This window comes from Protopterus annectens, chromosome 7.part0 (assembly GCF_019279795.1).
Source record: "Protopterus annectens isolate FY-2018-M chromosome 7.part0, PAN1.0, whole genome shotgun sequence".
Taxonomy (NCBI): Eukaryota; Metazoa; Chordata; order Ceratodontiformes; family Protopteridae; genus Protopterus; species Protopterus annectens.
The window spans coordinates 1,446,687,482-1,446,715,195 of NC_056739.1; the positions used below are offsets into that span (position 1 = coordinate 1,446,687,482).

The 27,714-nt window shown below is 38.7% G+C and overlaps 1 protein-coding gene across 2 annotated transcripts in view; it reads left to right on the forward strand.

Annotated features, from left to right (window-relative positions):
* CNTN4 (contactin 4) overlaps window positions 1–27,714 on the forward strand; it is a 3,809,844-nt gene that overhangs the window by 2,922,500 nt on the left and 859,630 nt on the right. For both annotated transcript variants that reach the window (XM_044078010.1, XM_044078011.1), the window contains exon 12: window positions 3,170–3,320. In XM_044078010.1, coding sequence (XP_043933945.1) covers window positions 3,170–3,320 — 151 coding nt within the window. The remainder of the gene's footprint in view (window positions 1–3,169; window positions 3,321–27,714) is intronic.

A 27,714-nucleotide genomic window follows, 5' to 3' on the forward strand; every position in this document is an offset into this window, starting at 1 on the left:
CTGATGGTGGTAGTGGTGGAAACTGAGCCCTGGGGTGAGCCTGCCCCACCAGGGTGGCCAGCATGCTCTCCATCTGACACAGGTGTCATCCAAACCCATGGTAGATGATCCTGCACACGAAACCTGGCAGTTTGTCATGGGTAACAACTCCCCCTCCACCACCACTCCCAGAGGGGATCCCGTCCCCATCCCATTGGGTGGTACTACCCTATGCCACAGGTAGTGTAGGGGCAGCATAGGGGTACCACCACACTGGGTTTCAGATGTGCTGGGACCCAGTGCCACGTCCGGAGGAGTGAAGGTAGGCACATCACGAGGAACCAGTTGACCTTAATGCACTGTAGTAAACTAGTTATAACAATAAGTTAAGATTAGTAATAACTAAACCAATGTTAGTATTAACAGAATGGAACATAATATTTATTAATCCAAATACATAATAAGCTGTATTATGTGTAACACAACATTAAGAAACATAACAATAGATATATTACTAGCCAGTATGAATTAAACCATAAGGCCAATAAAACAGTTTATCAAAATATGTTAATATTAAATCATAATAATAAATAACAGTAATAAATTAAGATTAAGGGTGGAGAGAGGGATAAAAACATACCATTAGTTACCTTGCAGGTAATATTACTACACAGAGTACTACTACATAGTTCTACGGGTACTTTTTGTCAGTTGTGAATACAGTGACTACAGTTCTCCTATAGCTGATATAGCACATACATACCTCTCAACCTGTTAGCATGGGACAGTATGGGCCAAGCAATAACAAATGCAGGTACACAACTACACAGAACAGTTTCACATAATGTGGGTATACATAACTACCAAGGTGTTCTATAAATGGATTTGAAAATATATTGCATTCCAATCATTTATGTGGTAATCATGGAACAGACAGATTAGGCAGTTGTAATTACATTACAAAAATTCATGAGACGTGAGAGATATGTTTGTGTACATTAAGTAAACTAGACAGCCATCATGCCTTATTTGACAGGCATTGGAGTAGAACCCAAAAGCTGTGACTGCAGGGGACATCTGCAAATAATGTAACAATTGACTGCAGCAACTTAGAGCAGACATGCAATGAATACAGCCCTACTGCAAATATTAAGGCAGATTTCCTTAGGAAGACACAATGCTGCTTAGCACTTTATTGGTACTGCTGTTTATTATCTATGAAGTTTACATGCAATATCTGCCCATAAAGTGGACTACCTTACACATATACATTTTTTATCCTGGAGAGGGAGGAAAGAGCATTATGTAAATGAAACTGGTCTGCAGACAGCCTTAAATCATACTGTGAGCAATACATTATTCAGGCCATTACTTTTGCATTCTGCAGTTGTTACAGTTTTATATTTGACTGCAGCAACCTTACTGTACACATACAATGCATAGAGCACTAGTGTAATTATGTTATGACACCACAATCCTGCCGTACACCCTGTTTTGTTTAATGTTTAATGCAATACAGTTGTTATTGTTCATTTATTGCACTGCACCTCTACTTGCCCATTTATTGCACTACAGTTTATATTGTTTATTCTTTATTGCAGTACAGTTTTTTATTCTTTATTGTTTATTGCACTACAGTTAGCATAATATAACCATATTTACCACACTCATGGCACAACCTGACCAGGTGCCTGGCATGGGACTGGATGTTTATTCCCCTCTCAGCTGCAACTGTTGGGAGTGAAGCACACCATTATACATAACAGTGCTGTTCAGATTTAGATTACATTTCAGTAAAATACTGGAAGAAACACTTACATATGTCTGGGGCATTCCCAGCCCTTGCCTCTTGGGCCCAGGTGTCTAAATTTCCCCTCTTTCTATGCTTCAGGTAATCATAGTGGTGACGACACTGCTCACCAGTGTGGGGGATACCAGTAGCACTGGTAAAATCCCTGGCTAACAAACCTAATCCTCAGCCTTAAATTCTGAGCCCTGGTAATCACCCTGCAGTGGCCTAGGTTCATAACTGTGTATCAGGAGCCCAACAAAAACTCTGGACTCCTGCATAACCCATCTCTGTGCCTGAGATCACACACACTCTCCAGCATTGCCTGGCATACTGTCAGTTAGATGGACTCCAACAAATGTTGCAGAATTCCCACCTATTGCCCTTAATATAGGCTGCCCCCCCTTATACATTATTCTGCAACATTCAAAAAATCACAGCAGTGCTTAGCAGCTTTCAAATCATCTAAGTCGAGTTGAGCATTGCAAAAACTTGCACAACAGTGGTTTTATTGAAGCTTAGCACTGTGGAAACAAAACTGGCCATTAATCATTTTTAAGCAATGCTAAGCACTACACAGCCCTTCCAAATGTAAAAGTTATGTTTTTATAAACAAAAATTAGATTACATTAAACAAATGGTATGTCTGCCAGGGACTAGAAACCAGGACCTATGAACCTTTAGGTCATCAGTCTACCCATGTAGCTACTTGAATAGTGTACAAACTAGTGTATCTTCACATATGGTACTAAGCTATCATGGAATGACGTGCAAACAGGCTTAAAGAAAAGTAGAAATAAATATTTAATTACATCTGATTTCTATTTTTATATGTCTGGCAGGTGTCTGCTGTCTATGTGTCACCACCGCTTGGCATTGCTGCGCTCAGTGCAGAGCCATATAAATGGACATTAAATAGAACAAATAATAAAATAATTCAATAAAAAATTTAAGAAAACAAACTAATTCACAGCATATTTGAGCTGTAGCAGGGAACATTACAGGGAGCTTCACCATGTCCATAACACCTGACCAGCCTCAGCACTTCTGCCTACATGGATTCAGTATCACTGTTACTATGCTCTTCCTCGGCAGAGCACCATGATTAATATGCAGGCATGCTACCGAGGGGGAACAGTTGGCCGTGTACACTGGTACATTCCATTCAGGCTCTACATGGAGCCTACACAGATTTTTTTTGAATACTGGAAATTATGTTATACTGTCCTGGATCATGGGAAACACTATTGAACTTTTTTTTCTCATACAGTTCATGTTTTATGAGGAATACTACAGTAGCACTGACTAATAACTAATAGTAATTTTAGAAATTACCACAAAATTTTGACTGCAGTTGTATATTTCATGTCTGTATTTTTTTTTTTCTGTTTTCTATGTTAGCAACTGGTCCAGATTTTTCCATAAATCCCTTAAAACCATTAACCCTTGTTAAAGTTGGAGGTGACGTGATCATTGACTGCAACCCAAAGGCTTCTCCAAGACCAACTATTATATGGAAGAAGGGATATGAACTGTTGCTAGAAAATGACAGGTAAAGGTTTTTGGAACTAGCTCACTCCTCCATGCATATTCATGTTTAATGTAAACTGAGAAGTAACATGCTATGTCATGCATGCACATACATATATGTTATTAAATCTGAGGCTAGTGCTCAAACGTTGTGAGCATACATGTGCATATATAAGTGTAGCAATAACATACTCAAATCATTTGCATACATGTGTCTACATATCCTCAGGAATAACACACAGACATCATGCACATCCATATATGTATCTAAACACATGAATAACACATTCTCATCATGCACACATATGTGTGTGCGTGTGTGTGTGTGTGTGTGTGTGTGTGTGTGAGTGTGCTTACCTGAGTAAAGCAATCATATTATGTATCCACCTACCTGTGCATATGTAAATTTAAAAATGACTTACATCATGCGCATACAGATATGTATGTAAAGCCAAGGATAATATGCAAACATCATGCATATGTGTGCATGCAAACATAGGAATATCATGCAAACATCACGCTTATACATGTGTCCATATGTAAACTCGGGAGTAATGTACTAACATCATGTACTTAACTGTTTGTATATAAACTGGGAAATAATTCACACACATACATGAGTATATGCAAACTTGTGTATATGCACAAACATCATGCACATACATGTGTGTATGTATACCACATTTTAATGGCTAGTAGACAATGCTCTGCTGTGTTTTACAAAGACATGCATTTAAAACAGTACAAAAGAGTACTCTATAAGTTATTCCTTTGTAAAAGAGACAACTGATGTTTAATATTAAACCATGTATTGAGATTTGTTACCTGCACTTAAGCCCAGAAAGGGCTCAGTTCTAAGGTGATATAATAATTTAAGCCTCTTTTGTATGTGGTGTGGAACACTCTTATAAATTAATTAAAATAAAATGATCTGTACTGCACTGCATATATTTTTATGCTTTACTCCTTCAGTGTGACTTTCAGAAAGTTGCTAGCTTTTCAGTTTTCCAGTTACTGTTTTTAGAAGTGTAATTAAACTTTTACTTTTTTATGATGTGTATTTTGAGACCATTTGGCACTGGGGTTTAGACAATTGCTATGTGGGACAATTTTGCAACTTCTTGCTTTGAGGACCAACCACAGAGATAGAAAAGTAGGCAGTCTAAAACCTTTATAACCTTTTTATCAAGTATGAGACTGGATATTGTTGAAGTGGAGTAATCATAGAATGATTATGATGCATATAATTACAGCTTTTCTCTGTTATCCATGTGATGCTCTCTTTTGATGTAACACTGTTTCTTTTCTAAGTAAACAGTTCCATCAATTGACACTTTGTATCTACATTGTCGACAGCAGCAGCTTGCTAAACATTCCTGCCCCTTTCATCCCTGTCATTACAGTGACAGCACAGCAGTATTGGAAACAGTGGACCTTAGTTAATTGACTCTACAAGTTCTCTCTATCCTTCTGCCAAGCAGTAGCATCCAATGAAAACTCAATGATGGCAGAATAGTAATGAGGAATCAGTGCACGCCCGCTGCCTTGTACTAAACAAATTAGATTGTGAGCCTGTCTTATTCAGTCCCACCTGACAACAGCTGATTTTTGTGGGTACCTTTTCTACATCTTGGATGTAATTACTTATGATCACTAATTGCTAAGGAGCATGTGATGTTATTCTTTAATTGGTTGCATGCATATTTGCCTGTTGACACTACCAATGCAAAGAGATTCCACAAAATAAACATTTGTTAAATACATCTGTTTTACTACATTGAAAGGAAAATGTAAGAATACCATATACTCACACACACTCTTTATGCTCAAGCATGGGACATGAGGTTAAGCATCATCTAATTCAAGCCAGAGTCAAAAAGAAAGAACGTGCAGTTTGCCAGAGGATTTGAATGCAGTGTACAAGGGAATAAAACTGGGGTGAAGTGTTAGAATATTCCAGGGTCATGCTGGGAAAATTTGGGGGGTATTTTCATCGATTTAAAAGTATGAATGTCAAGTGATGCTTAGTTAGATTACTATATTTTCTTCAGGGAGTGTACAAGGCATAATATCTTGAGGCCTTTTGCCTTAAGATTAGGGAATAAAAACAAACAATCCTGACATTTTAAATGAGATATTAATTTTACAAAAGTTTTTTTGTGAGACAATGGCTGCAATGGTGTGGTAGTTGGCTGAGAGGCATAAGGCCTGGTAGCAAGTTGTTTTCTTTGGTCCAGTAGTGCAAGGTTTGATGCCCTCAACCTCCATTGTCTACCTGAGTGACTCTGAGCAAGTCACTTAACCATATAAATAAAATCAGACTGATTTATTCCCACCTGTTCTTTGTCACATACTGCCCCAAGGAGTGATAGAACCAGTTCTAGTTCTGGATCTTTCTTCTTAAAGCTGTTTGTGATAGTATGTAAATTTAAAATTATATCACTTCACAACCTGTTGCCTCCTCTTCCTCTTTCAAGTTCTCGATAAAACTGGCCTTAAAAGCAGCTTATCATCACATTCTTATTCATTCAGACTTCAGAGTTTTCTTAAACTTTCGTGTGTCTGGATCGCATTATCAGTTCTCTGCCTTATCCTTTGGACTATTAACTCTACCAAAAGTGTTCACAAATGTGCCTAGATCCATTTATTGGCCATTGCAAGCTAAAGGTTATCCATATGTTTCCATATTTAGCCTACTTGCTTATCTTTGCAGAGTCTTTTTCAAAATGTCAAGAATCTCTGTCTTGTGTGAGAGATCCCTTGCACAGACTAGGATTCCAAGAGAGTATTTACAAATCTTTTTTGACTCCCACACACTGCATTATGTTTCTGGAATGACAACTAGACACCTCAGTTCAAAGAGCTTTTCTTCCACAGGAAAAAAATAGATCTTTATATAGATCTGTTTCCAAGATTTTTCCAATCAGAATACAGTTACTGCAAAGGAATTCCTTAGGATTTGGGTCTCATGACATGTATGATTGTCATGAGACCTGTGGCAAGACTCCACATAAGAAAGATACAGATACTCTTTGGTCCCAGCTCTGACAACCTTTATCTTTTCAGATCCCAGTACTGGGGTTTGTTAGAAGAGAAATTACTTGGCAGAGGCAACAGATATCCTTAAATCAAGGTCTCTCCTTTTTCCTCCCTGCTTCAAACCAGTCAGTCACCACAGATGCTTCAGACTTTGCTTAGGGTTTGGGACACCAAGAACAGACACAAGCACATAAATATCAAGAACATGCTTGCCCTAATCAAGGCACTCAATTCTTTAATCCAGCTTTGGTCCCTGGGACCTCTTCAAGTGGTTACAGACAATGGCACAGTGATTTGGAACAGCAAACAAGGGGGGAAATTAGTTCATACTCCCTTTGCAGGCTAGCCATGTTAGCTTGGGATATGACTTCACAGTACAGTCTAACTCTACAGGCATCCTACATTCCATCAGAGCAAAACTGTATGGCAGCAAACTGAGCACAACCAGGGCAGACCCTCATGAATGGAAATTAGATCAGAGGTCTTCCAAGATTTAATCCATCTCTGGGGAGTTTCTCAAGTAGACGTCTTTGACTCCACTCTGAACAATTAACTGGCAAAATTCTGTTCCAAGACTCCATGCAAGAATACCTGAAAGACAGATGCCTTTTCTTTTCTTTTAGGTTCATAGGTTCATAGGTGTGTACTAGGCTAATGGCCCTGGAGCCTTTACAAGCCTAGCCCATAGGATTACCCTGGCAATGTGCCACCAGACCTTAGTTCCCAGTGCCTCTGTCAAGTAAAGCCACTGGAGTGATCCCTGTGGTGAATTTTCTATTTCCCATCCAGTCATCAAGATTTCTCTTGATGTGGACAGTGAGGCATTCCATTTGACATGTATGGGAAGTCTATTCCATAGCATGGGCAGTCTCTGGGTTATGAACCTGTCCCTCCAGCATGTTCTGTTGATTGTGGTAATGAGGTTGAGGTCTCTGGAGCGTGTGGTGTGGAGGGACTGGGATTTCTTCAGATGTAGCATTTCTAATAGAGCTGGGTCAGATAGGCTTTGTAAGTCAAGCAGAGATCATCTCTAAGTAGGTGATATGAGACAGAGAATAGTTGGAGTTTTTTTAGTCTGTCCATATAGGACAAATGTTTAAGGCCTAGGATCCTCTTTGTGAGGTACTTTTGCGGCCTCTCCAGTTGCTGCAGGTGTTTAGTGAGGTACATGCCAAATGGGGCATTACTGGCCTAATGAGGGAAGAGTAGAGGGAGACAATGACCTCTTTTTTCCTGGATGCAAAACCCTTAGAAATGAGATGTGCCACATAGAAGGACTTTCTGACCACAGTGGCAATGTGGTGGTCAGAAGAGAGGTTGCTGTCAACCTGTGTTCCCAGATCTCTTATAATGCCTTCTGTGTTCAGTGGACTACCATCGATGTGGTAATTCATGGGAACCAAGTTTTTCCCAAAGGGGATGACACATTTCTTTGGCATTGAGCTTAAGGCCATGGTTCGTAGGTTCATAGGTAGGTACTAGGCTATTGGCCCGAGGGCCTACGTAAGCCTAGCCAGCAAGGTTCCATGGCTTACTCCACCCAAGAAAGTTATTTTGCTGTGCCACTGTTGAGCAGAGACACAGACGTGATCCCGGGGTGTATTTCCTATTTCCCATCCACTCATCAAGATTTTTCTTGAAGAGTGCTAATGAAGAACTTTGCTTGACATAGATGGGTAGCTTGTTCCAGAGTATAGGAAGTCTCTGGGACAGGAATATATCCCTCAAGCGTGTCCTGTTTATTGTGGTGACAAGGTTTACGTCCCTAGAGTATGTAGCTCAGAGGGATTGGGATTTCTTTAAGTGTAGCTTGCCCAACAGCTCTGGGTTTGACATAACTTTATATGTTAGGCAGAGATCACCTCGGAGTAGGCGAGTCATTGGTCTCAGTGAGGCCTTTCTGTAGGATGTCAACATCACTTGGGGAGTTAATAATAGCTCCCAACTTGCAAATGTCTGTAAACGTTGTCAGCCAGAGTCCCTTCGTGTTGGCCTAGACTTCAGAGAAGTAGATATCAAACAGGAGATGACCCAGGACCAATCCCTGTGGGACTCCACTCTTGACTGGTTGGCAGTCTAACTTTGAGTCAGCTACTTTCACACTGTGGGTTCTACCTGTGAGCCAGTTTGCAACCCACCTAGTGATATAGGGGTTGATGCCTAGCTTAGTGATTTTTTTCTATGATTCCTGACTGGGGAATGGTATCAAAGGCCTTGGCCAGATGATCAAGGTAGGCTGTATGAACCACCTTGCCTTCATCCAGAGCTCTGGTTACTGACTCAAAGAAGTTGACCAACTTGAGCAGGCATGATCTACCCTTCACAAAATCAAACTGTGTGGGATCCAGGGTTTGGAGATTCCCTATATCCTTGTTTATTAGGTCCATGATGATGTGTTCCATAGCTTTGCATATCAGTCTTGTCAGGCTAATGGGGCGATAGTTCCTAGGGTCTGTAGTCACTCCTCCTTTGTGGAAAGGGTGACTGTAGCAGTGCGCCATTTGGTAGGGACAAAGCCTGAGGTGAGGCTGTGATTAAACTGGGCACACAGGTGATGTGCCAATTCACTCTGTAGTTCATATAGAACACAGCCAGGGATGTTGTCGGGTCCCATAGAAGCTTTATTCTTGGCCCTTGACAGTGCTGTTTTAACCTGTGAAGCAGTAATACTGTGTGCCTGGCAATCTACTGCTATTGTGATTGGTCCCTTGGGGGGGGGAGGGGTAAAGTTGGCACTGAATCTGTTGGCCAGTATATTGGCAATATCTGTTGGCTCAGTATAGGAGGTACCATTATGCAGTAGCTCAGAGCAAATCTGGGTATTGCCATGGAGATTCTTTACATAACCATAGAAGGCCCTGTGGTTGTCTTTACTATCTGGTGAAATTCTGTTTTCATAGCTAGCTTTAGAGGATTTGATGAGAGATCTCAACTTTTTGTTGAGGCTGCTAAGGGAGTTTTTCCAGTCTTGGAACTTTACCTTATTCTCCATCAGTTTCCTCCTTCTGTTGTAGAGTTTGTTTACGCCAGGGGACCACCAGATTGGCTTCCTTTATTTCGAGGAGAGAATCTTGGTTCTATTGGGTATGGCGAGATCCATGCATTTGTGTATGTGTTCATACAGTGCATTGGTGTATGATTCAGCGGTCATGCAACTGATCTCGATTTGCATAGGTGCAGTGAAGTTAGCCACCTCTGTTTTTAGGAGCCCAAACGTAGCTTTGGAGAGGTTTTTCAATGTGGTTACCTTTGCGGGGGGGGGGGGGGGGATTTCCAAGGTGATTAGTTTGTGGTCGGATATAACCAGGGAGGAGTTGACTACTGGTGTAGAGCAACGGTCGCCCATGTTAGTAATGACCATGTCAAGGATGTTGCTAACTCTAGTGGGGTTAAGAATGAGCTGGTCCAGGGCATTGGAATTAATGAATTCCAGGAAATGTTGGGCAAGTGTATTGGTACATGAGTAGTTTTTCCCAGTTAATGGAGGGGGTAGTTGAAATTGCCCAGTATGAGAGTGTTAGGTTGGACCTTAATATTCTCCAGGGTGCTTAGGAACATGGAGTGTGAGTCTTGGCACATGGTTGGGGACCTATAGCATGCTATGACCTGAATCGTTGCCTTACCCAATGTTAGCTGCACCTGAAGTATCTCAGATGCGTTATGTTGGGCTACCAATCTAGAGGTGTGCGCATCCTTTATGAATATGGAAACACCACCACCTTTGGAGCTACAGTCCAAGTTCTGGGGCTGAAAGGTGTAGAATGAGTTATTACCTGATAGTGCAAGGATACTTTCTGCTGCCTTGAACCAGGTCTCTGTTACGGCAAATATCTTGATGTTCTCCATTTTAAGGAGTGCTTCGATTGAGTGCATTTTGAGATTTCGACTTCTGTCATTGAGCAGCATGGCCCTCATATTGCATTTATTTGTAGCTGTTTGACAGGAATGATCCTGTATGTCTTTCCACCCTTTCCACTAATATCCAGTGTACTTCTGAAGATTTAGAAGTAATCCCCCAAGATCATTGTGGTGAGTCCCTTCTGGACCAGACACCCATGGTTCTCCCTTCTTTTGGAAATGGACATGGGCAACTGCCACACGCTTCCTCACAGAATGGATATACTTACATGAGAACAGGGGTGTTTGATACAGCCCGACATTGGTCACCTTCAATTGATTGCCTGAATGATAGTGTCCTAATTCCTTTATGCACCTGTTCTCTGAGGACATGCAGCAGGTACTAATAGATGCATGAAATCCTGCTACTGGAAAATCATATATTAGCTTATGGAAAAGTTTTCCTGCTTGGTGCCAACCGCATAATCAGCAGCGCTAGTTGTTCTATGGTTTTACAATATTTGTGAGAGTTACTATCCTATGGCTTTTCCTATTCCTCTATCAAGGTTCATTTCTTAGCCTTTTCAGCATGTCTGCCCATGGATCCTCCTCTTTCAAGACAGTTGCATGTCAAAATGTTCATGAAAGGGGTTTTGCATAAGAGTTCTCCAAGTAAACTGGTGACCCCTCTTTGGGATCTTAATTTTGTGCTAGAGAAACTAACACTTGCTCCATTTGAACTGGCTACTCTGGCTGACCTGAGGTTCTTAACATGTAAAACAGTTTTATTGATTGCTCTAACTTCATGAAGAAGGGTATCTGAGTTGCAAGCTCTTATTGTGAGTCAACCACTATTTTGTACAAGGACAGGGTTTCTTTCAAACCTAGTCCTTTTATTATGCCTAAAGTTGTATCAGAGTTTACTTTAAATCAGGCACTCCATTTCCCCATATTCTTTCCTGAACCTAAAAAAAGAGGGAGAAAGGATACCCCATACCTAGCATGGCCACGTACAACTCAGGTACTATCTAGAAAGAACTAAATGTTTCAGATCATCAAGATCAATTGTTTATTCCTGTAGAAGGTGGGAAGGAGGGGCACCCAGTGTCAAAATAGGCTATTTCCAAATGGCCATCTAAGGCTCTTACCTTTTGTTATACTCACATGACAAATCTGTTACAGGCAAGATCAAGGCCCACTCTACAAGGACTTTGTCTTCTACTATGGCTTTTTGGAAATGGTTGGATTCTAGAAGCTGCTATTTGTTCATCTGTATATACTTTCACAAATCACTGTAAGATGGATTCCTTCTCTAGGTCTTGAACATGCTTTGCTAGGACCATTCTCCAGGGGCTCCTGGACCCTTCTCCTTCGACTTCCCAATGCAGTTAGCTATGGTTATCTACCTGTATAGCTAATGCTACTGCAGCACTGATCAATATGAAGAACATAGTAGAGTTGTATAAGTTGAACTTACCATAACAGTAGATGTTCAAATGATCACTGATGCAGTAGCCACTCCCTCCCTCCCTCTACCCCTTTGTTCTTTGGTGTGTCTTTTTATGCCAGGGTGTGGACATTTATTTTTTGTTATTCCTAGCATTGTCCTCTCAGGGCTCAGCTTTCCTCTCTCTGTTAGCACGAAAGTTCTGAAGGGCTTCAGCCCTAACTTGTCTTTTAGTCAAGTCAGCTCAAGCTGCTTGACAGTTTAGATGCATGATTGGTGCCCTGAAGCTTTAGAGGCTGGCTGGCTGTTTTATCCTTGGCAGGATGTAACCCATATATATATATATATATATATATATATATATATATATATATATATATATATGTATATATATATATATAGCTAGGGCTACTGCAGCAATGATTATTTAAAACATCTACTGCTATGGTAAATTTATCTTATACAACTGTTCTGTCTTAATAGAGCTGAAGTAATTTAATCATATATTATCCTGTGTACTCTGAAAAAAGCTCTAAGATCATCTTATAACAACTAATCATCATCATAGACTTATCATTTGAACTGAAATCCCTTTAATTCATAAAAAACACATCTTAAATGAGTATTGGTTGCCTTTTATATTGGTGTTTCTCAGAACAAAATTCCGAGTGTTTACTTACATGGCCATAGATCAGTAAAAGGAATTATGCTTTCTTGCCTTCGTCACTTACTTGCATATATTTTTCACAACAGCTGTATTCAGATGTGACCAGTGATCAGCAGAAGGGCTATTATGATTTGTTTATTAGCATGTAAGGAAAGCACTGCACAGAAGAGATCCTGTCAAGAGATTTTAAGTCAATCATGTTTCTGTTTTTCGTGTCTATATTAGAACACCGAACGTTAAAAATTTTGAGTGTTCTAATATCGACTAGTTATCAGCGAACGCTGAAAATATCGAAGAAACAGAAAACCAAATGTTTTCCTAGGGAAAGAATTTGGTTGTCTGTTTCTGTTGCTTTTGTATTTTCAGCGCTGTGGTGGAAAGTTACGGGTCGGGTTCAGGTAAGTGTGCGATTGTGTGGACATGAGGGTTAGGGCGTGGGTCAGGTAAGTGTGCGATTGTGTGGATGTGAGGATTAGGGTGGGGTAGGTGAGTTAGGGTTAGGGCATGGGTGAGGTGACTGTGTGATAGTGACGGACCTTAGGGTTAGGGTTTGGGTTAAGGTAAGTGGATAGTTAGTGGTGTATGTATAGTTTAGTGTATTGTTAGGTGTAAGAGATTAGGTGTATGGGTGTGGATTGCTGTTTGTTTGGTGTGCTTGTGTTGTGTGTATGTGTTTCAGAACAGCAAATTTTTTCCCTAGGAAAAAAATTGCTGTTCTGTATGTTCAATATTTTAAATTTCCGATTCATAGGGTTCGATATTAGAATACTCAAAATTTTTAACATTCGGTGTTCTAATATAGACCCTGTTTTTCATAGTTCTTTTTTCTAGAATTACAACTGAAATGTGAAAAAAATTTGTTCTTGAAGTCAATGACTTTCAATAAAATGAAAAAAAAAACAGAAATCTGTGCATACTTTTGGATGTTTTTGAGTGAAGAGAGGTTGGATTCAGAACATAAGACAACTTAGAACTTAGTTATTATCACCATCAAACCTCCATCAAATATGGTCATGCTTCTTCTTAAGTACCATAATGAAAAAAATAAATAAATAAGTGAAACTTTTTTAATCTGATCACAAAAACAACAGATTATGGTGAATATGTTGCTTTTGAAATATGTGAATCATGTAAAATAATTACATTTTTTTTAGATATGAAGGAACGATGCCCGTTGCCCTTTTTCACAGTCACTTTAGAGAAGTTCTTTAGTAAGGTACATGATCATCATACATATTTCTTCTTAAGAAAACTGTGTCATGGCCCCTGATAACCTCTGTTCCCCCCTACAAATCTATAAAACGGGAAAATAAAAATGATCCCAGTCTCTCAGCTGCATTTGCCTGACCATCTTTGTTAAACAGTTACACAGAAGAAACCCAAGCAAAAGTGCTTTAACTTCAAATAGTATACATTTCCAGATATCACAAAGTGTAAATTTAAAACTTTTTTTCCTAACTTAGAGATGCTTGGATACAGCAGAATATTTCAGCTGACTGCATTTCTTCCTGCTCTAGAAAGAAACAGATGGTGAGTGAGTGGAAAATACAAATGGCGAACTTGTAGCAGTGATACGCATCTTTGTTAGAAGAGTGAAAAGCCCTCTGCCTTTAATGTAGGGGCACTACTTACAAATTAAATATCTGGTTGTAAATGTCTGATTTGCAAAAGTTTGCATTTTGATACAACTGAAATAGCTTATTCGTATGTTGTCCTGTGTACTCTAATAACAGCTATGCAAGAGATATTTTACATTTCTGTAAATGAGTATGTCTATTTGATTTGTTAACAAGACAAGCCTACTAGTTGCAAGGAGTGATCTAAGAGCACTTTGTGGTTAACTCATTGGCCCCAAGTCCGACACCTGTCAATTGCTGAATGAAGGAATCAAAACCTGGACCACCAAATGAAAGTAGTTAGCAGCCTAGAGCTTTTTAACTCAATGCACTAAATTGTCAGGTACTTAATTTGGAGAAGAAATTCTGTATGATCCATTTTGTGTAAAATGACAAGCAATGACGTGGCTGCTTTATTTAGCAGTCACTGGAGAGATAGGTTCACATGCTTGTCAGGGACATTTCAATGAAATGCATTTGTGGGATTCATTTTAATTTCTGTTAAGACAGTGTCAGTTTTTGTTGTGGTACACCCTCACAGAAAATGCAAGCAGGACCTACAGCAAACACAGTGTTTGTCACATTGCTGAGCTGTTACCTAAAAGACCTAGGGCAATCTTTTCACAAACTGACATTACTGAGGTAAGTCAGTTAAATGGACTGGCTGCCAAAATAATTCTCCAAGGACTGAATGACTACTGTTCGGATCACTGAAAAATTGCTCTAGTGCCTGACTCATTAAAATTCTGGAGCCTGGAGGCATGTAGAAATCAGTGGAGAGACAAGACTTTATTCTACTGTTGGCCATGAAATAAAATGTTATTCCTTTCTGACTTGACAGATTCCCCACAGAATTTTATTTTAATTTTAAAATACATATTTCATTTTCTAAATTCAAGAAGAACATATTTATACTGTATTTATGCTAGAAATAAATAGACTGAGAAGAATCTGAGAAGGATGGATATTTGTACCACTTGTCAAATTGTCACATGAGGATAAGCCATACTTGCCTTTCAGTATGGAAATTTATAGTTATCTATTAATAGAAAAAAAGTAATTGCCAGAAAGTAAATTATGTTGAGTATATACAGTAAAATCTATACGGTAATAAAAAGCGTAAGTATCACAATAAAAACTGTATAGAACTTATCCATTTAACACATCTCTTCCTTGCCTACACTGAATCCTGTAATCAGTTTGTCTTACATGGAATTTATCAGAAAGAGTTTACAGCTTGAAAACACAACACCAAAATGACAGTTGTAAGCAAATCTGCTTCTTTGTTTCTGTCAGAATATACTGTTGAAGACCCCCACTCACTTTGTTCATCCTAACAGATTGATCATTTCCTTCATGGAAGATGTCTCATTTCTGACAAAATGGGAACCTTTATTGTAGAACTTTCTCTGTTTCAGGTCATTTTATTTGTGTTCCCTCTAAATACTTGGCCTGCTGTCTGCTATAGAGTACTGTAATCAAGTAAAAGGAATTAAATGTTGCTACACCAAGAGCACAGGGACCACAACACATCTGCCCATTCTTGTGCGAACCTCTTTCTGGCTCTTAATTTTTTTAATGATATTAATAGATAACTTCCTTATCATCTACACAACAGGGATCATATTTAAGTGCACTGCTAACCTCTCGTGTGCAGTTATGCATATATTATCAGCAGCACAATAGGCAGTGAAAAGGAGAAATAATCCGTCCATGGACCCCAAGGCCCAGCTCCCACATATCTCCCTTTCCTCTCTGAGCATAGTGTCGCTCTGCTTGTGCCTCTGTTAAAATCTAAGTAGACATGTCCAATTGTCTTAAATCTAGGATATATACTTAAGACTGTCAGGGATTGCTTGATGGAAGCAGCATCAGGCACTGCTGCAGTGTGTCATGGCATGATACCAGTGGCTGTCTATTGTTCCCATCATTGTCACCGCTACCTGCATTTCCTACCATCCATCCTAACCTACTTTTCCACCCATAAGCCCATAATCCACTTGTTAACTCTGAAGACCTACAATTCTGCAGGTGCAGTATATCATAATATAACCCTTCCTGTTATAATGGTGTGGCTAGCTTTTGGAATAGAGTCCTCGCCTTGTACATCTGCAAGTCATACTGCTAAGAATTCAGTCTTGATTAAAGTGAATGCTTGCATGCTTTGTTTTTTCTTTCTTTTTTCCCCTCTGCTTTCATTTTCTGATTCATGAAATACTGTCAAGCTCTGATATAACTTAGATGCATGTGCAACCTTCTTCCATCATTTCCTTTACCTGTGTCACCAAGATGCACATGGCTAATTGTATCTTCGAGAGTCGACTTGTTTAGGCAATTCCATTCATCAACTTACACTTGTCGCTAGTGTGTACACAGGAAACAGTACACCCCCATTTCACTTCTGCTGCCAAAGCATGTGTCTGCAGTTTGAGAGTGCTCATCTTCGAATTATATCTTAAAATGTAACTTTGTATACCTGATTATCTATACTGAATGTGTGAATCCCTGGATTGCATGAACACTCCATATAACAGCATGCCTGGAACTTACAGAAGAGCAGAATGATATCTCCTAAGGAAAGGTGAGGTGCACTGTACATAACATGGTGCATATTACTTCATAGTTTACAGAAAGTATACCAGTTCAGTTTGATAGCTTACAGCTAACCAAGTGATGGTGCAATCCATGTGCACACACACACACACACACATATATATATATATATATATATATATATATATATATATATATATACATATATATATATACATACATACATACATATATGCATATTTGCGCACACACACATGGACACACACACACACACACACACACACACACACACACACACACACACACACACGCACACACACACACACACACACACACACACACACGCACACACGCACACACGCACACACACACACACACACACACACACACACACACACACACACAAAGTGTTGAGTCATGTTTCATCACTTGTGTGACATGCAACTAACGACTAAGGCACAGTGGTACTCATAGCACATCCAGTCATAGGAACTTGCCTCACAAAAGCTGGGTGTTCCATAACAATGTCATCAATGTGCCCTGTATTGTCATTGTGCATATGTTTGGGACACAAGCATAGCCCTCATCATTAAACAAAAGATTGATCAACAAGTCAGTCATCAGCAAAAGTAGAGACCAAAGCACAATTTCACTGCAGTAAAGCACACAGTACACATCAGGATATAGCCCCCAGCAGCAAGGCACTTCCTATTATCACGAACAAACAGACAGATGATTCATAGATTGCTATTAAGCTAATGACTCATTGGGCCTTTCGAAGCCTAGCCAAGTTTTCCCAGAAGAATAATTTCTGAACAGGACATTGAGATCCAAACATTTATAAGCAACCTCTGACAATTAGGGACATGGGTGCCAGGCCCAGTGTAAATTCCCTATTCACTATCCACTGGTCTAGGTTGCACTTAAACCAGTGGGTAGGGGAATAGGAAATTTACACTGGTCCTGACACCCATGTCCCTTATTGACAGAGGATGCATATAAATGCCTAGCTCTCAATGTCTTATTCAGCCATTGTATGGCAGGATAAAGTCACACTTACTTCAGCAATTGCTTAGCATTCAGAAATGTTTACATTATGTGTAGACCTCCAAAACTATCCTTATTTGAACTCCAACCATAATAATAGTATCAGATCTGATTTTGTAAGTCCAAACACTTCAAAAAATCAACTCCAATAACGGCAGGAAAATTCTATAGCTTACTATTACATCTTATTCGCCTCCTGACTTGCACTTAATTTTCCATTACTCTGAGGGCCACAGTACTTGTCTTTAGAATATCAATGGGATCCATCTTACAAACCCCGCTTCTATACATGAGATATTTGGCTTAAATGCATAAAAAGACAAAAGCAAGCACCCAGAAATAGCACAGAACCTTCTATTAATGTTTTACTAGTTGAAATATTTTATAATTTTTTATAAAAGAAAAAAAAAGAAATAATGATTGTTTTTCTTCTCTAAGATAACCAGACAACTACACTTTCAAGAGCTATAGAACTGCATCATAAGTATTGCCTTATATTGTTTCACATCTTACATAAGTAGGCATTCATTTTTTTTTTAATTTCTGGGCACTAAAGTTGCATTTAGAAAAGGCAATTATGTTGTTATGCTTGACTTGGAACATGGATGTATATTTTATACTGAATTTAATAAATGCAGCAGTTGACCAACCGCAAATGTACTTCTCGACAGATTTTTTCTACATATCTACAGGAAAGTTTACTTTGACTTTCAAGAGATGTTCTGCTAACACATTTGGTTTATTCATTCTTTAGGCCAACTGGTGACAATGCAAATATCAAGCAGATTCAGTGATGTACTCAGACCAGTGATTCAAAGGACTTACAGCTATGAGGCATAAATCTCACAGAAACTTTATTTAAATACTAAAATAGCTATTTTAGATTGTTTAGTGGGGTAGTACACTGATCACAACAGACTATTTTAATGCACTGAATTCACAAAAAAATATAACAGAAATAATTCACAAGCATAGAGTAATCACAGAAGTTATGGACTCCTGCAGTTAACTGAAACAATGAGCAAATATTATTAAACAAGTAGAAAAACAAATGTGGATTAGTTTTAGTAGCAAATATGGGAGGTGAGCAGCAGGTGAAAACAGAGGGACTGAGTAGAAGTGATGGAGCTGAGGAGGGAGTTAAGTGGTATGTCCAGTGGAAAAGCATCTTTTGTCAGATTTTGAAGGATTAACTAAGAAATTGTACCAAAACTGCCAAACACAATTTCACGGAACCAAGACTCTCAGCCAATAGCTTAAATCACGACTCGTAAGAAGACGTAAAAATGCTAAAACTTTAATTTAAGTGCATTAAAATAGCAATACACTTTTTGTCAAGACCAATGTCTTAACTTCCTCAGAAACTTTGACAAAACCGAAGGACCATTATTTAAAGCATAATGTTAACAAGCACATGCTAAATCAATAAATCCTTAAAGTTGTATACTGTAATATGGCATAAACAAATAAATAATTTTACGCCACTATTATTATATGTATATTTTCGTATACCCCACTTTAATGCTTTACCCACCAAAGCTGTCATCATATTTAAAAACCTTGAATCACTTCTAAAAAAAAAACTAATATAACACTTGTGAATCACTTATAAAATAATATAATACAAGCCTTAAACGTCACTTTACAGCTAGCAATGCATAAAACTAAATAACGAAGAACACATAAACATAAAATACATGAATATGGATAAAATCAAATAATAATGAAATAAAATGAAATAAAACAAGATAGTTAAAATGAACTAGATAGAATGAAACATTAACCTATAATATATAATATATAACTGTACCATAAATGCACCTCTCAAAATTCTGTAGAACCCAGATTATCCAAACTTTCACTAAAGGAATATTCATTTCAAAAACTTGGTCTATTATACCACCTAATTTTCCATAACGTTTAAATTAATTAGGGGATATCATAGTAAAACTAATATTAAAAATAAGATAATTTATTTTATAACACTAATATAGTATTATCTAACTAGATTTTTCAACCTTAGAATACACATAATAGAGCTCATTTCATAAATGCCTGGGTGTTGGCAGGCATTCAATCTGAGTTGCCATAAAAGTTCTTTCCTTTCCAGTTTTAGGGACTCTGGACCCCTTCCATCATTCCTCAATTGGTTGATAACCCTAAATTTAAATTCATGACCCTCAAATTCACTGATATGTCTAGATAGTGCATTTTCCAATTTATTTCTACTGATACAATAAATATGTTCATAAATCCTTTCGCTAAGCTTTCTATCGGTTTTACCGATATAGAAAGCTGGGCAAAGTATGCATTTAGCTAGGTAAATCACCTGTTTGCTGCTACAATTAAATCTCCCATTAGATGTGTATTTCTCATTTCCTATTTTAAAATTACATCCTACATTAATGCATTTACAGAACCTACACGTTACACTTATACATGCCCTCTTTATTAGTGTAAGGTCGACAGTGGGCTTCCAAAATTTCTTTTAAATTGTTGCCACGCCTATAAATAATTTTAGGCCTTTCTGGAAATATTTCTCTAAAGTGTTTGTCACCCAGCAAGAAGTCCCAATTCTTCATAATAATGTTTGTTATTTTATGAGAGTCAATATTAAATGTGCAAATAAAGCCACAAGTGTTTAACAATTCCTTATTAGTCCTTAACACTACACTCTCTCCATAAACCTTACTAAGTATTGGGACAAAAACTCCTGCTGTCCTTTTGCACTAGACTTCTTTGGTGATCTCATGGAGGAAGTACAAGGGTAACCCCTCTGTATAAAAAAGGTTAACATTAAGTTACACTCTTCCTCAAACTCTTCATCCCTTGTGGTCATCCTGGAAGCCCTGACCAACTGTCCCTTAACCACAGATCTCTTCAGGTATATAGGATGACAGCTAGTAAAATGTAAATACATACTGGAAAAAGTATCTTTCCTGAAGATTTTAGAAACGTACATTTCTTCATCATAATCCTTCCTTAAGTCCACGTCTAAATATACTATTCTATCCTTACTATAATTAGACGTGAACCTCAAGAAGTCAGTACTGTTGTTAAACATTTCCATCAATCACTTTAATTCGACATCGGTTCCTTGGAATAAAATAAATATGTCGTCTAAAAAGCGTGTATAAAACAAAATTCGGTCCCCAAACTCTAAATTGTTTAACACAAAAGTTCTTTCCCAATATGCCATAACCAGGTTCGCCAGGCCTGCTCCACAAGGGGAGCCCATTGCCACCCCAATTTTTTTGTGAAAAATTTCATTGTTAAATAATACATAGTTGTACGAAAGAACTGTATCTATTAGTTCTTTTACTAGTTTGATCTCACTATTAGGTGCATGTAAAGTTCTTAGCATGTGTGAGACCCACTCAATCCCAACTGTGTGTGGGATCGATGAGTATAGGTCCTTTACATCTACTGTTACAAAACAGCAGTTAGCACTAAACTCTAAATTATTAATAGCTTGTAAAAACGACCATGAATCTTTTGAAATTTGTTCCTCACCTATCTAGTTCATTTTAACTATCTTGTTTTATTTCATTTTATTTCATTATTTGATTTTATCCATATTCATGTATTTTATGTTTATGTATTCTTCGTTATTTAGTTTTATGCATTGCTAGCTGTAAAGTGACATTTAAGGCTTGTATTATATTATTTTATAAGTGATTCACAAGTGTTATACTAGTTTTTTTTTTTTTAGAACTGATTCAAGGTTTTTAAATATGATGACAGCTTTGGTGGGTAAAGCACTAAAGTGGGGTATACGAAAATATACATATAATAATAGTGGCGTAAAATTATTTATTTGTTTATGTCATATTACAGTATACAACTTTAAGGATTTATTGATTTAGCATGTGCTTGTTAACATTATGCTTTAAATAATGGTCCTTCGGTTTTGTCAAAGTTTCTGAGGAAGTTAAGACATTGGTCTTGACGAAAAGTGTATCGCTATTTTAACGCACTTAAATTAAAGTTTTAGCATATTTACATCTTTTTATGAGTCGTGATTTAAGCTATTGGCTGAGAGTCTTGGTTCCGTGAAATTGTGTTTGGCAGATTTTGAGGGATTGCCAGAGTTTAGGTGTATGAATGGAGAAGAAATGGTCAGTACATTGCAGTTTGGGCGGAGTCTGGAGAGTGGGAGTTAATTGGAAGAGTTTGTCGAGATTGTATGGATGGCTTTGTTATGGAGTTGGCCAGCAAGAGGGAGAAAAACACCTGGTTGAAGTATTTTGAGAAGAAGGAAGCATAAGAACTCAACTCTGTAGGAAACATGGACCCATTTGGCTTTCCTAAGGGTGGTATAGTGGTGTTCCTGAGAAGTGAGGATGCTGAAATGAATTGGTAGGTTTTATATTCAGGGGACTGTAGAGTGGATATTTTTAGACATTGCAGCTATTGGAAGAATCCTTTGCAAACTGCAGGTCTAGCTGGCCTGGAGAGAAAGAGAGATATATTCCAAGACCCAAAATAAAAGAAAATTGAGCTTTTCCTCATGATTTCAATGTGGTTACGGAAATTAAGGGATTGCTCCAGCCAGAAACTTAGGTAGTTAAACAAAGTGGTTGTTTCTTTTGGGCTACCATTGAGAACTGTGATGTAGAGATTTGTAGGTTTTCTTTCAGTTTTTGTGCATTTCCAAATATCATAAGTTTTGTTTTGGAGGTGTTTAGGAGTTACTTATGGCTATTTACCTAAGGATTAAGGTAGTAGAGGTAAGGCTGAAGCTGCATTTGAATAGTTGAAATGTGAGGGATTAGATTAAAGGATAACCATGTCAGCTAAATAAAGAGTGATTGGATGGTTAGGGAGGTCAGAATGTAGCTTGTTAGTAAAGATTGAAAACCAGAATGCAGTGAGCATGAAATTCTGATTCGCTTCTTTGGAAAGGAGTGCTGACCATACCTCTCAATGTTGTAGGATAAGAAATCTGGACAAATCCTGAAATAATTGGAGGACAAAGGCCCCAAAATATGGACAGATTTTAAATATCGCTCTTATAGGTTCATAGGTTCATAGGTTCATACTAGGCTATCTGCCCGAGGGCATTTACAAGCCTAGCCCATCGTTTTGTGGCTTACGCCACCCCTTTAGTATGGGGAACTATACCCATTATTTTGCTGTGCCTCTGTCGAGCAGTGACACATATATAAACTTAAAAAGTTGCTAGAGTGACAAGAATTGCATTAGCATGCATTTCCTGAATGATATAAAGTCTGAAACTCAAATGTATGTCTTTATTTAGTGACTTCAGTTTTCAGTGATTTCCATCCAAGAAGCCTGTGTCCCCTCATGCTGGAAGAAAACCTTTTTCACCCCTCCCCAAAAAGGTGGCAATAACACAGACACTACTAACTCCTGTCCTGTAGCTATTCTTTGACCTCTTTCTAAGCTTCTGAAAAAGTGCATTCATCACCAGCTCTTGCTATACCTAACACACAATCATATTCTTACCCCAGATCTACATGGTTTCAGGCCTGGTCACAGTACTACCACTGCTGTTCTGTCCTTCCTTGACACCAATAATCATGCTCGCTACTCTGAGAAAACCATATCCACCCTTTACTTAAATCTCTCCAAAGGCTTTGACACTGCTTCACATCCTTTACTGTTATCTCAGCTTTCCTCCCTCAATTTCTCTCCTTCCTCCATAGCCTGATTTACAGGCTATTTCTCCACTAGACAACAAGCTGTTAAATGGAAAAATTAAACTTCATCCTTTCTCAACAATCCCTCCAGTGTCCCCCAAGGCTCTGTTCCTGGACTCTTACTTTTCAATAGTTTCATTAATAACTTTCACAAATCCATAGATAATGCTACACTGATCCAGTATGCCAATGATTCCACAATCATCTGTACTGCAAACTCTCCCTCTGACCTCCTTCAGAAAACCCAAACATCCCTCTTCAGTATCGATTGGATGCTAAACAACCATCTCACTCTCAGTGCTAACAAAACAAAAATCATGATATTCTCTCCTTCAAGAAATTTCTCCATAGACAAACCTCCTTTAAAATAAAACCCCTCAATAACACTCTAATTGAAATTGGACCTCATACCAAACTACTTGGAGCCACCATTGATGAACATTTAAAATTTGATATCCACATCCAAAATAATATAAAAAAAACACCAAAAACTAGGTCTGCTGTATAGACAAAATCACTGTCTACCCACTTCTACCAGACATACTCTAGCCTCCTCCTACCTGCTCCCCTCTCTTATGTATGGTGCCCCTCTACTTACTCATCTCTGACTTAGTCTAAAAAACAAACTGGAAGCCTGCTATAACAGTCTGTAAATTTGCTACAGGGTCCAAATACTGCACCCATCACTGCCATTCCCTCCACTCCCTAAACTGGCTTGAGCTTCCTAATTACCTGAAATTCACACACCTCACCACTGCTCACAAACTCATATTCCAACCCTCCATCTACCCCTCTCTTTCATCTAGCTTAACCCTCTACCTTCTGAGTCATACTCTTAGATCTGAAAAGACAAAAACATCTGTAAAATCTATAAACGGCTATGCCTTCCTGGCTAATTACTTCTATTACAACCCTTAGCTAAACTATGGAATTCTCTCCCCTCCTCCCTCCATTGTACTCCCAACCACTTTAATTTGAGATCTCTCCTCCATTCTTACCTTACCTCAAACTGGTACTGTTCCTGCTCCCTTCCCACCTAAATTACACTGTTGTCTCTTTCAAACCTCCGTTTAATCTCATCTACCACCTCTGATCACTAACATTATTGTTAGAACAAACACTAAACTTGTATAAACACTTTATGACTTGCACTTTTAATTATATTCTCTGTATTACTTTTGACTTTATCTATATTTTAACATTTGTGCTTTATAAACATATACTCCCTGATTTTGTATTTGTATTTTAAATTGTATATTTATGCTTTTGTATACTGTATATTCCATACTGTTCTTCTGTTATATTATGTTAACTGCTTTTGGAGCTTTTCTACCTATGCCTCCACTGAAAAGGGGCTCTGCTTGGCCCAGTGGACTTCCCTGGTCATCAAACTGGAAATAAATAAATAATAAATACATTTGCCAGAAAAATCACTAATTTTATGAGGAACAGACCAAAAATATTTGGCAAATATCTGGACAGTGGAGAGGTATGGTGCTGAAGGGTAATAGGATGAGCTGATTTTGACTCAGAGATACCTATTTGTTAAGAAATCTTGGAACCAGATGACAGTATTGGAATTAACTCTAATTTCTTGGAGGAAGTGAAGAAGCAGAAGATGGTTAATAAGATCAAAAGATTTGGTAAGGTGAATGAAGAGCGCTCCTGAAAGGTTTAATTTATTCATGTTGAGAAGGGATAACATCTGTAAGTGACGATGGTGCTATCACTGTGCTTTGGCTAGCTGAGTCAAAGCTTTTTAAGAGTGAGGGGTGTAACTGTTGGAAGTAAAATGGACAGTTGGTTGTAGATTCATTTTTTTTCTTAGTATTTTTCCAACTATAGGGAAGCTGGAGATAAAGTGGAAGTGGGAGGCATTTCCTTGGGGAGGCTGTTTGAGATAAGAACAATTTTCCATATTTCTGTCATTGTGTCTTTATTTAACAAGAGGTTATATATGTGGAGAAAAGGTGTGATAAGGAAGTCTTTACAGACTAAGATGAACCAGGAAAGAGATTTTTGCATCAGGGGGTACATCCAGGGGTCATTTTTTAGTAGAAGATCTAGGACTTTGTGAGTAATTTTCTTAGAATAGAAAAGGGGAATAAAAGTTAGTCAACTGGGTGTGTCGGAGGAAGAACATTATAGGTTGTGGTACAAGAAGGTGGCTGAATTCTTTGGGAAAGTTACAAACTGAGAGGTCTGGACAGTGATGGGGAGAAGGTAGAATATATGGATGTTTTGCCTGTCAGATTTACACCTTTTTAAAAGTATTTGGATTTGCTTAGCAGAGCAAGTTGTTTGTGTTTGAAATAGTTGGGTTTGTGCCATATCTACATTACACAGAGAGGTAAAGGCAGTTTGATTTTGATGAGGGGTTTTGTTTCATGAAGACCATTAATTGTCCCCATGTTTGAGCAATGCTTCCAATTTTGTAGTTAGCTGGTGTGTTTTTTGTTTATTTCAAAAAGGTGATCTGTGAGAACGAAACATTTATTTTGAAGCTGAAGGAGGGAGTGTGGAAAAGCTGTGGCAGCTAAGTTGTTGTTCAGTATGTTGGTAATTGGGAACCAGTCATCAGTTGTTAGATCTTTTTTGAAGATTTCCATATTGGCAATGGATCTGGCAGTTTATTTGCAACTGGTAAATAATTTGGAAGGGTATTGAGGCATGGTCACTGAATGAGGCTGGAAGAACAGATATTTTAGAGATAATGGTAAGAGGAGAAGGAGGAGTGTGAGGGCAGCACCAAGGATCAAATGGTGGAAATTGAAAAAGGGTAATTGTGAGGTGAAGTTCAAGGATGAGTTAAGACAGGCACTGGGTGGCAGTGAAGAGTTACCAAATAGCTGGGTAACTACACCAGAGCTAGTAAGGGAGACGGCTAGAAAGGTGCTTGGTATCACATCTGGACAGAGGAAGGACGTCAAGGAGACACGGTGGTGGAATGAGGAAGTACAGTAGTGTATACAGAGAAAGAGGATGGCAAAGAAAAATTGGGATTGTCAGAGAGATGAAGAAAGTAGACAGGAGTATAAGGAGATGAGGTGCATGGCAAAGCGAGAGGTGGCAAAGGCTAAGGATAAGGCATATGAAGAGTTGTATGAAAGGTTGGACACTAAGGTGGGAGAAAAAGACCTGTACCGATTGGCTAGACAGAGGGACTGAGCTAGTAAAGATGTGCAGCAGGTAAGGGTGATAAAGGATAATGAGGGAAATGTACTCACAAGCAAGAAGAGTGTGTTGAGCAGATGGAAAGAGCACTTTGAGGGGCTGATGAATGAAAAGAATGAGAGGGAGTGAAGGTTGGATGATGTGGGGATAGTGAATCATGAAGTACAATGGATTAGCAAGGAGGAAGTAAGGATAGCTATGAAGAGAATGAAGAATGGAAAGGCTGTTAGCCCAGATGACATACCTGTGGAAGCATGGAGGTGTTTAGGTGAAATGGCAGTGGAGTTTTTAACCAGATTGTTTAATGAAATCTTGGAAAGTGAGAGGATGCCTGAGTAATGGAGAAAAAGTGTTTTGGTACTGATTTTAAGAATAAGGGTGATGTGCAGAGCTGTAGTAACTACAGAGGGATTAAATTGATCAGTCACAGCATGAAGTTGTGGGAAAGAGTAGTAGAAGCAAGGTTAAGAAGGGGCGTGATGATTAGTTATCAGCAGTATGGTTTCATGCCGGTAAAGAACACTAAAGATGTGATGTTTGCTCTGATAGTGTTGATGGAAAAGTACAGAGAATGTCAGAAGGAGTTGCATTGTGTTTTTGTAGACTTAGAGAAAGCATATGACAGGGTGCCTAGAGAGGAGTTGTGGTATTGTATGAGGAAGTCAGGAGTGTCAGAGAAGTATGTAAGAGTGGTACAGGATATGTACGAGGGTAGTGTGACAGCGGTGAGGTCTGCAGTGGGAGTGATGGATGCATTTAAGGTTGAGGTAGGGTTACATCAAGGATCAGCTCTGAGCCCTTTCTTATTTGCAATGGTGATGGACAGGTTGACAGACGAGATCAGACAGGAGTCCCCGTGAACTATGATGTTTGCAGATGACATTGTGATCTGTAGTGAGAGTAGGGAACAGGTGGAGGAGACCCTGGAGAGATGGAGATATGCTCTAGAGAGAAGATGAATGAAGGTCAGCAGGAATAAGACAGAATATATGTGTGTGAATGAGAGGGAGGATAGAGGAATGGTGAGGATGCAAGGAGTAGAGGTGGCGAAGGTGGATGAGTTTAAATACTTGGGGTCAATAGTTCAGAGTAACAGTGAGTGTGGAAGAGAGGTAAAGAAGAGAGTACAGGCAGGATGGAGTGGGTGGAGAACAGTGTCAGGAGCGATTTGTGACAGACGAGTACCTGTAAGAGTGAAAGGGAAGGTCTATAAGAGGGTAGTGAGACCAGCTATGTTATATGAGTTGGAGACAGTGGCATTGACAAAAAGGCAGGAATTTGAGCTGGATGTGGCAGAATTAAAGATGTTAAGATTTGCACTGGGTGTGACGAGGGTGGACAGGATTAGGAATACGTATATTAGAGTGCCAGCC